Source organism: Petromyzon marinus (genome assembly GCF_048934315.1).
Source record: "Petromyzon marinus isolate PM22_M1 ecotype Great Lakes invasive population chromosome 68 unlocalized genomic scaffold, UKy_Petmar_22M1.pri1.0 chr68_unloc.1, whole genome shotgun sequence".
Lineage (NCBI taxonomy): Eukaryota > Metazoa > Chordata > Hyperoartia > Petromyzontiformes > Petromyzontidae > Petromyzon > Petromyzon marinus.
The window spans coordinates 6,322,857-6,333,633 of record NW_027422597.1 but is presented as its reverse complement, the minus strand read 5'-3'; the positions used below and the strand labels follow the sequence as shown (position 1 = coordinate 6,333,633).

The window sequence follows — 10,777 nt, the reverse complement described above, 5'->3', positions numbered from 1 at the left end:
ACGCGGCCAGCACTGATGTACCGGCCGCCACTGCCGGTCGGTCGTTGAAATCGAGGTGTGTTTGGATGCCGCGGGCCACCTGCAGGGAGGTTAGTTCATCGTGCTTCGTCACTGCAAGGGTAACCCCCAACTCCCGAGCTAAGGAGAGAAGGCGCTTCAAGGCGAGAGAGTCCAGAGCGAGTCTGTCCATTCGCGGAAAAGCCGCGTGGCCCTGAGCGAAGAGAGCAGTGTGAAACGCCAGCGACATCTCGTTCTTGCCCCTTCGTTGCAGGCGGAATCTTCTTCGCACATTAGACGGGGGGTCACAAATAGTGGCCATCTCGGTGGAGGCGTGCATAAGAGTCGCTCTATCCGCCTCGGGGATGATGAAGTAAGCGGCAAGTGAGTCGTCGTCGAGGGCCGTGGGAAGAGCTCGGAGCGCTTTGCAGGGCGTCCATCCCACCGAGAAGTAGGCAGCCTCAAACCGACAGCTACGAACTGGCACACCGGCGGCAGTCCTCGAAGCCTGGCGGCATCTTCCAGCTTGGGAGTCGGTTGCTACTGCTGGGGAGTGGCCCGATTGCGTGAAATGGCGGCCGTGCGGAGCCCAGCTGTAGCCTCCGATATGGCAGACAGGTCCGGCGCTCCCTACGCCTAGGACCCGACAGTGGCGGGAATCACGCCCTGGAGACTGGTGGTCGACGCAGCCATCATCCACTCGAACAGGTGAGCGGCGGCCGACAACAGCCTCCCCAGATGACTGGTGATGTCCAGCCAACTCTCCGGTGGAGGCGTCAGGGTTGGACTCGCCACGGTCACCTGTGCCGACTGCAGCACGTCGTCGGAGTGGCCACTCGAAGCCCCAGCAACCGGCGCTGTCGGAGGGACGTCTTGCTCCGCCTCATTGTCCGACGACGCAGCAGGTGGGTTTCTTCGTTTCGCCGCCGACTTGGACATGACGGCGAAGGTTCGTTGGCGAACCTGGCTGACCTGGTCTGCACCAGCTTCTCGTCCAATTAGGTGGCGGTTTTCACGTGCATCTTAACGTTTGCACGCGCACACGTTTGCCCTCGGTTGCCCTCGAACTACAGTACACGCCACGTATTTAACCACACTACAAATGCATAAGAATTGTGTTTCACTAGACAGGCACCAGGGTCGGGATCAATTCCATGACCTCTTGCATACCAGGCAAGGGAAATAACATCTCGACATTGTGGCGCCAATTTAGAGTGGACCGTGTGTGCATGCGTCATGGTCCACATTTTGCCATACTTCAGAGACCTCAGATTACTTAATCAGGAGTGAGAATGAGGCAAGTGTTTAGACAAGTACCCTGAGCGGCCCCCCTAGTGTTAGGTAGGGTTAAGCGATCGACATGAAAATAGTTTCGTCAAATTAACTTACGTCATATTAAACAATTTTCACAGATTGTGAGAAAGTAAAATATGTTATGTATATTAATACAAAAATTATCCACGAAATTGCATTGAAATATTCGTCTAAGATGCACAATACATTGTTAAAACTGACCAAGTGTTTAACAGTGTATCAAAATGTGTTTTTTGATTAATAAAGGCAGAAATTGCCATTTTCTCAATAAAACAATTATCACATTCAAACACGCTATAATACCAATCATATTCTATCAAATTCTAAGTGACATTTCATAACGAACGTTTCTCGTAATACAAAATACAGTGAGGGAAAAAAAGTATTTGATCCCCTGCTGATTTTGTATGTTTGCCCACTGACAAAGAAATGATCAGTCTATAATTTTAATGGTAGGTTTATTTTAACAGTGAGAGACAGAATAACAATAAAATCCAGAAAAACGCATGTCAAACATGTTATTAATTGATTTGTATTTTAATGAGGGAAATAAGTATTTGACCCCTCTGTAAAACATGACTTAGTACTTGGTGGCAATCACAGAGGTCAGACGTTTCTTGTAATTGACATAAGCAACTTATCTGTAGAGTATTTATGTGTTTTCTTGACTTAAGCTCAGTGCCCAAAGATCTGTTACCTGTGTAGTAAGCGACTTCCAAGACACGCCATGTAGAGGGCTCCTTATTTATATCTCACACTTACACGCACAGTCACTGAGTGACATATATATACGGGACTATGAATAGCTGACCCATCCACACAGCACCATCGTGGGCGTCTAACTATATAGCGGACTGACTAATATAGTGATGACGACGATAGGAGCCGTACAGTGGAATGGCCATGTGGTCGGATGATGAAGAAGAGATGACTGCAAAGACAGCAGCCAGGACCCGGACCCCACGACAGCCCCGAACCTCCAGCCACGACTCCTCTATATACTCCTCGGCATGGCCAGTCCCCGCCTCCGGCCACGCCCCGGCTACACCCCCTTCTAAAACCTTCGAGCCATTTCCCGGAGCTTCCAGACTGACCAAACCTTTAACCTTTAGCCCACTTACGCCCCGTTTATAGTTGGTTATTATATAACGCACCCATACTCGTGATTATCCCTCCTGACCAGCAGATGGCACCCTGTCATTACACCTGTTCAAAAAATTTCGAATAATAGGTTACATGAGGATATGTTTAATTATGTAATCAGGGATGAGATATATATACCCTAAACACTGTGTCCAGTGTGTGTTGTATGGCATGTTGTTTTGGCCACAGTTGGTCTTCTCAGGATACATGACTCAGATCCACAATCGTCACTGAGTCACTATGATTCACCACCCACAACCCAGGATATAATGGCTGAGTGAAGGTTTGGTAAAATGAGTGTAACAGTGTCATGGAGTCGGCGCTGTAAAACGACAGAAGCCCCATATCCCAGTCTAGATGAACCCCAACTCTCCGCGGAGGCTCTGGCACAGACAGTGATGTCTCTACCCCACCATGCCACACTGAGCAGCTATTGTTCTGTTTTGCTAGACTCCAGGAGAAGTCATTCGCACCCAGGAGGCACTCAGAACTAGTTTGTTTCCGTGGGAACGTCCCATACGTGACCCTAATCCGACATTTCCCCACGCCTCTCACGTCCACCTCCCAGTAGTGCTGACCTGACAAGAAGCCTTCAGTACACAGGGCTGGTAACTTTCGAGAAAATATCTGTTGTTGAGGGAGGTGACCCACATAAATGCAGATCTGTGTTACTGTCTTGAGATCCGAAGAAATCTTGAAATCCTTATTGGCAGAGTTTGGGTTCAGAGTTGGTGAGCATCCATCTGTGGTATCGAGAATAATATTTGCAAAATAGTCACAAAAACGCATGCATAATAGCAACACAAGTGGTAAAAGTATAAAAATAAATATTTTCAAAAAAAATCAAGAAAAATGTGATAAGAACATGATATATGTAATGAAAGCAGACATCTGATATGTATAACAATATATGTTCAACACAGGCTTTCGCGACCAATATCATCCATAAGAGGGTTTTTTTGGGTTAGATCGCGTAAATATATGCGTCATTAAAACCCGCCACCACCCGACACAGCCAACTAGTAAGGGTTGTCACGTTAAAGGAACATGCCAATTTGTCACTGTTATAGCACACCGGTGTGTTGGAGAGCCAAGCCACAACATTTACAATCCGAGTACGACGTTTCACCAGTAATTGCATCAGGCAACAGCCACATTTGTACATACAAATTAGCACAATAGGTAACGAAACAAATACAGCCCTACATCGGTAGGACCTCTTCGTTCATTAAAAACTCTGAACATCTCGTAAATATAATTAAATATATTAAGCTTAACCCTAATGATATTTTTATAAGTGTTGATGTGGCTTCTCTGTTCACGAGGGTTCCGGTCAATGAGTCAATTAAATTACTATAATTCTGGTAACGAACAAAGGTTTAGACAAAGATATCCAAAGACTAGCTGAACACTGTCCAAAGAACACCTGTCAATATGTAAACTCCCCCTCCCCTTCTCGCCGACCTGCACATGTTCACCCCCCTACACCGTTCATCATGCTAAGTCCGCCAATTAAATGCTAATTTTTATGCTAATTCCTTTGTCAAGGCACCTTAATTCCTCTCACACAGCTTAAAGGTCGTGGTCTGAGCTTGGCTGTGTTCACTCCAGCTCTGTCCTCGAGACAGTCTGGTCCCTTTACCTGATGAAGGCCACTTGTGTTGTGGCCGAAACGTCGTGATTTTTGTTGTTTTATTTTTTACCTACGTGACTTTACCGAATAGAACCAAAGAGTATGGATCCTTGCAGTCACGAAAGCTTCAAATCTAGAAGGGAATTTTATGCCAAACACGAGCATTGAAACTGCCCAAGTAATTAAAACGATCAAAATACCATACTTTGCAGGAGTAACTGATAAACTAGTCAGATATTTGGAAAAACTAAATATCCGAGTCAGATTTGGCACGGTACATAAAATTCAGAAATTAATATCTGAACAAAAATGCATTACCGACGCTATCAACATAAGGTGTGTACAGGATTAACTGCATGTGTGGCAAATGTTATGTTGGGCAAACAGGACAAATGATCAGCACAAGACTAAAATAACATCAGAGAAATATTAAACTCCCAAATACAACTATCAGCAATAGCAGAACACGCGTGCCAACAAGGACACTCAATTGATTTTGATAATGTTGAAGTTCTGTGCAAAACTAGCCACTACTGGCCAAGACTAATTAGTTAATCTATCGAAATAGAAGGAAATAAAAGCAAATGTAACTGTTCGGTTAGCTATCACCTTAGTGCTGCGTGGAAGCGAATCATTAAATAATATATCGTTTAAATGCATGCCTATGAAGGGCACCATACTTCAATAGGGATTACCGTTGGTACGGCTATTTTAATACACATGTAATGCGTGACTGACGAGGCACACACTGAGATAGGAGGCACCACACTTTATTCCAGTCCCTAACCAGTAACAAGGCTACACTAACCCCAACAAGGGCTACACTAGACCCCAACAAGAGAGAGAGGATTCCTCATACCCTGAGCCCCTAACACCGTCGGCTCTCGCTTCCCCCGGCGTGACCACACACCGCCAGTCCTCCACACACACGGTCCGAAGGCCCTGCCTCCTCTTCCGCTCCCCGAGCGTGGCCCCACCCCGCCTCCTGCCCACGTCACTTCCCCTGACTCTCCCGATGGAATCCGAGCCAGCGTGACAGGCCCCTCGGGTCCCCATCGACCGGTACGTGAAGGTAAGGGAGCGCGTCTCCTCACAACAGTCACACCGTATCGGCCGTTACACCCCAGGGACGCCATTTACGTCCCTACACACACAATGGACAGGGAGTACAAGATAAAAGGGTTCATATAATGCGCATGCATAATGTACGTTAACTCATTAATCCCCCCCCTCCCCACTTTACGCAAGAGCGCACAAGTGTGGTCACCACATCTACGCCTCTATATAACGAACAAAACACTGGGACTTCTCCATAAATCTGGCTGTCGCCTGATGAAGCTATCTGTAATTACTGGCGAAACGTTGTACTCAGATTGTAAAAGTTGTGGCTTGGCTCTCCAACACAACGGTGTGCTGTACTAGTGACGAATTGGCATGTTTTGTTTACGTGACAACCCTTACTAGTTGGCTGTCTCGGGTGGTGGCGGGTTTCAACAACACATATATTTACGCGATATAACCCAAAAACCTGCTTTGGATAATATTGGTCGCAAAAGCCTACGTGTTAAACTGAGTAACCTATATGGGGAGGATAATTTTTTTAAAACCAGAAAACTGGAGAAACTCCGAATTAAGCAGACGAAGCTGTTGTCTTCACTGGCGTTCCTCAAACGATCCAGAGATTCAAAGATAATACCACACACAGTTAAAGTAACTCATCACATTAAGTCACTTAAAGCTAATCAAATACTACATAAAGCGAGTGAATTGTTGCTAAAAGAGAGAATACATCACAATAGAAGTGAACTAAGTCACATTTCTAAAACACTAATGTCCTGACATGTAAAAATGTGTAACAGTGTCCCTACAGATCACTGGAATATAATCGACAATTACACAGCAATCAGTTGATAATGTATATAACAAAACTACCACTACCCATGCTAGCCCCTAGCACTGCCACTTGAATGTTTACGATTTGCCATCTAGGCATCCGTATGACAGACGTCCTCTACGAGTGGACGGCGAGAAGCATGCGGCAATGTGAATATTTGCGTTGCGTATTAACGTACTCTTTGGTTCTTTTGGTAAAGTCACGTAGGTAGAAAAAATAATAAAATAAAATAAAACAAAAAATTATATATCACGACATATCGATCACAACACTAGCGGTTGTCCTCAGGCAGAAACATAATCCAGCAGTGGAAGTGCTGAACCAGCGAGAGAGCTGTTACACCAATAGGTTATTTACGTGGCAATGGGCAAGCAAACGGGGTCTGAGCTGGAAAGGAATTCCATTCCCAGACACAAGCACGTCAGTTGTGTTAATGGGGGAGATTAGAGTTGGTCGGAGTGAAGACAAGAGGAAAGACAAGAGAAGTCCAAGGCCCCGCTCGCCACACCTCTCCCTCTCCAGTGGTGATGGCGAAACCCCCACTGGAGGCAAGGGCGAGGTTGGAGAGGCGAGGGTAGAAAGCCTAGCAATAGAAAAGCTAGCGGAATCCTAAGTGTGAGCGTGAGAAGCTAGCAGTGGGGATGCTAGCGGAAACCTCAGTGTGAGAAGGCTAGCAGTGGAGAAGCTAGCAGAGTAAATAGCGGTAGGTTAGCAATAGAGATGCTAGCATAAGATAGTGAGAGGCTAGCAGGGGAGAAGCTAGCAGAGTGTTATGTAATCGGCTAGCAGTAGAGAGGCTAGCAGAGTGTACGGTGGGAAGCTATCAGAGTGGGTAGTGGTAAGCCAGCAGCGGAGAGAGTGGAGCGAGCGGAGCATGGTAGGCAGGCTAGCAGTAGAGAGGCTAGGAGTGTGAGAGAGAGCAGGCTAGCAGTGGAGAGGCTAGGAGAGTGAGAGAGAGCAGGCTAGCAGTGGAGAGGCTGAAAGAGTGTGAGAGAGAGCAGGCTAGCAGTGGAGAGGCTGAGAGAGTGTGAGAGAGCAGGCTAGCAGTAGAGAGGCTAGGAGAATGAGAGCAGCCTAGCAGTAAAGAGGCTAGGAGAGTGAGAGAGAGAGAGCAGGCAAGCAGTGGAGAGGCTGAGAGAGTGAGAGAGAGAGAGAGCAGGCTAGCAGTAGAGAGGCTAGGAGAGTGAGAGCAGGCAAGCAGTGGAGAGGCTGAGAGAGCGGAGAGAGCGGAGCGAGCGGAGCCAAGCAGGCGAGCAGCGCAGGCAGGAAAATCACGACAGAGTTAGAGTGTCGAAAGCGGGGAGAAGTTGTCTGCGTGAAATAAAAAAAAACACCACAGATGTAGCACTCTCCCCTCTCGCAAGCTTATCTAACACAGGTATCAATGAATGTTAATAATAGTGTAGAGGTGTTAACTACGCGCTGTTGTGTAACCTGCGTTGCCACCAGGGCAGTGCAGCATTACCCCTGGGTACAACGGTTGGGGTCAGTCGAGGTGAAACGGATCGTGGCCAGGGTTTGGTGCGAACCAATCAGACGGTTCCACGTGGGAATGTATGATTGTTTCTACCTGGCCACGAAGGGGTATAAGACGGGTGACCCAACGGACCTCGGGGAGTTCTCTCCCTGCACGAAGATAGAAGACTGGGCTGAAGCCTAGCTAGGACCCTGGACCAGCCTTTCAGCCCTTCTAAGGGCTAAGGCTCGGCATACCCAGTGGTCAGGACCCACCGGGCCAGCGGTGGGTCAGATAGCCTCCCCTAGGTCCTAGCCGGAGGACTAGGATAGCGGTAGACGTGTGAGTCCCGCCGAGTCCGAAGGAGGGGGGTCAGATAGCCTCCCCTAGGTCCTAGCCGGAGGACTAGGATAGCGGTAGACGTGTGAGTCCCGCCAAGTCCGGAGGTTGTACCTCCTTAGGTATCAAGGAGGTTAGCGGTAGACGTGAGAGTCCCGCCAGGTCCGGAGGCTGTACCTCCCTAGGGTATCGGGCGAGGGGACCGAATATCCCTCTGTGTGTGTTATGCGTTGTATAAGGAAATAATACAATAAACAGTGTGCCTCCTAAAGAAGTCTGCTCGTCCTTACAACACTACAACTGGAGTCAGAAGTGGTTGGAAATGGAAACCAGAAGTTCAGCCCACGCACGGAGCCAGAACGAAGATAACGCTGTCTCACCTGCCAGCACCGCCAGCTCCGCTGGAAACGCTGCCGCGTTGACGGCCGCCCAGCCACCGGTTGAGCAGCCGGTTACTCCCCCTGCCATGGGGGACGGACTCAGGGCAGCACACGGCCGTCTCGCTCAACTCCTACACGCCGCGGCCTCCATTCTCGAAGAGATCAACTTGGAGGTTGCGGGCAGGCCGAGTCAACCGCCGGCAGACGTTCCCGCCATCGGCCGGGGCAGACATTTTGATTTTCCTGCCGGTACGCTTTGGGTACGCGGTCCAGACCTCCCCAGACACCCTGGATGACAGAGGAGTTGTTCAGGATGGTTGAGAAAAAGCGACAGGCCCACTGTCATCGGCTACAGAATCCCACGTCAGAGAATGAGGAGGCTTACCGCAGCCTTCGCTCGGAGGTTCGGAGAGCCGTGAGGCGCTGCAAGGATGGGTGGTGGTCGCGGGTTGCTGAGGAGATGGAGTCTGCCTCAGTGGCCCGTGATCACAAATCTCTATTTAACTCCATCAAAAAAGTAACCTGCAGCGCCACACCTATTACCATCATTAGGGGAAAAAACGGTGATCCAATTTCCGACCCCCAGGAACAGGTTCGCAGATTTGCTGAGCATTTCTGTGAGGTCCTGGGGGAGGGAAAATCCCTCAGCCAGGAAAACATCGTGGCACAAAGTGAGGATGACCCTGCTGAGGCTGCGGTGCCTCAAATATTGGATGAAGTCACCCCCTGTGAGTGGCTGGCTGAAGTGCCAGCTGCTGATGAAGTATTGAAGGCGATCCGGAGTCTGAGACCAGGAAAGGCAGCGGGCAGAGATGATCTCCCAAGCGAAATGCTGAGGGAGGGTGGCGTTTGTGCACAGACTGCCCTATATGACATAACAACAGTCTGGACCACTGGACGGGTTCCGCAGGATTGGAAGGATGCCCTGGTGGTCCCCCTTTTTAAGAAGGGGGACCGCACAGACTGTAACAACTACAGGGGCATCTCACTCCTCAGTGTGCCGGGAAAGGTCCTGGCAAGGATTATTCAGCATCGCCTTGCCAGGCACGCTGAGGAGAGGCTTGCGGAGCCCCAATGCGGTTTCAGGAAAGGGCGGTCCTGCACAGATGCCATATTTTCTGTCCGTCTGCTACAGCAGAGGTGTAGGGAATTCCAACAAGACCTACATCTCTGCTTTATTGACCTGGTCAAGGCCTATGATACCATCAGTAGGCCTGGGCTCTGGGTCGTTCTTCGTGCTTTTGGAGTACCTGACCCTCTGCTAACGATCATTAAGGACCTTCATGATGGTGAGCGGGCCCGGGTAAAACTACGTGGCCGGGAGTCAGAGCCATTCCCTGTACACCTTAGGGTGCGACAGGGATGTCCTCTGGCTCCCACATTATTTAACATCTATTTTGACCACGTAGTTCGTGAAGCCTTCAATAGCTGTACCGGGGGAATCTCCATATGGTACAGATATAATGGGAGGCTAATCGATGCCCGGGTGCGGTCAAGGGATGGCTCCCTATTGCTCAACCACGTTATGTATGCTGATGACTTGGTAATAGCTGCTCAGTCAGAGGAGGAGTTGGAGACGCTGCTGCTGAGACTGGAGCGTGCCACTAAGAGGTGGGGCCTTACCATCAGCCCCACCAAAACTAAGCACCTGCCTGGGTATTTTGTACCATCGGACACTCCACCCCCACAACTCGCAATCGGTGATGGGGCAGTTGTGGAGAGAGTGGAGAGTTTCCCATACCTGGGCAGTGTGCTTATGACTGGCTCCAGTTTAACAGCAGAGGTCTCACTCCGAATCAGTCGAGCGGCAATATCTTTTCATCGGTTGCGTAACGCTGTGTGGAAGCTACCTGGTCTGTCGCTCCGCACTAAGCTTCAGGTCTTCTCGGCCACGGTCATTCCCTCCCTTCTCTACGCTTGCGAAACGTGGACCCCCCTAATGGAACATCTTCGCCGGTTAGAAACATTTAGGCTGGCCTGCCTACGATCCATCCTGGGTTTAACCAGACTGGATTGTGTGAGGAGCTCACAAATCCTTGAAAGATCTGGGCAGGGTCCCATCGGTGAGCTCCTCCGGCAGGCAAGGCTGCAATGGCTGGGTCATGTAGCCCGCATGCCCAGCCACCGCATGCCGAAACAGCTTTTGTTTGGCCGGATTGAGGGGGCTAAGCGGGCGCGGCACGGGCTAGAGAAGAGATGGAGTGATGTGGTACAGGAGGACGTGGAGCTGAGTGGACTTGCCGATGACTGGTACCAGCAGTGTCAAGATCGGCCTCTGTGGAGGAGGCTCGTGAAGGACGCTACTGGGCAGTTGGAGGCAGTCGCCCTCCAACAACAACGGAGGGCGGAGGAGCGACGCTCACAACAGCGAGCGGAGCGCCGGGTGGCTAAAGCACAGCAGGTTGGCACAGTAGGGGGCACAGGTGGTGCATCAGCCAGTCATCTCAGTCAGTCGACCCGTGGCACCTGGGTCTGCCCCGTGACCTCCTGCCAGCGGGCGTTCGACACTTCACGTGGCCTCAGGGTGCACATAGCCTGGCACAAGCGTCGTGGTGACGTCACCGCCACTTAGTGGCGAATGGCGGTTGTTGTTCCTGCATTGGAGAGCGGTGGTGTAGTGG

The 10,777-nt window shown here is 49.9% G+C and overlaps 1 protein-coding gene across 1 annotated transcript; it reads right to left on the bottom strand.

The window, feature by feature from the left end:
* Positions 1–1,622: 1,622 nt before the first annotated feature.
* LOC142908040 (tripartite motif-containing protein 14-like) lies at positions 1,623–3,308 on the bottom strand. The gene has a single exon (XM_076058194.1). The coding sequence runs from the start codon at positions 3,241–3,243 to the stop codon at positions 2,653–2,655; it is 591 nt and encodes a 196-aa protein (XP_075914309.1). The 5' UTR covers positions 3,244–3,308; the 3' UTR covers positions 1,623–2,652.
* Positions 3,309–10,777: the final 7,469 nt, after the last annotated feature.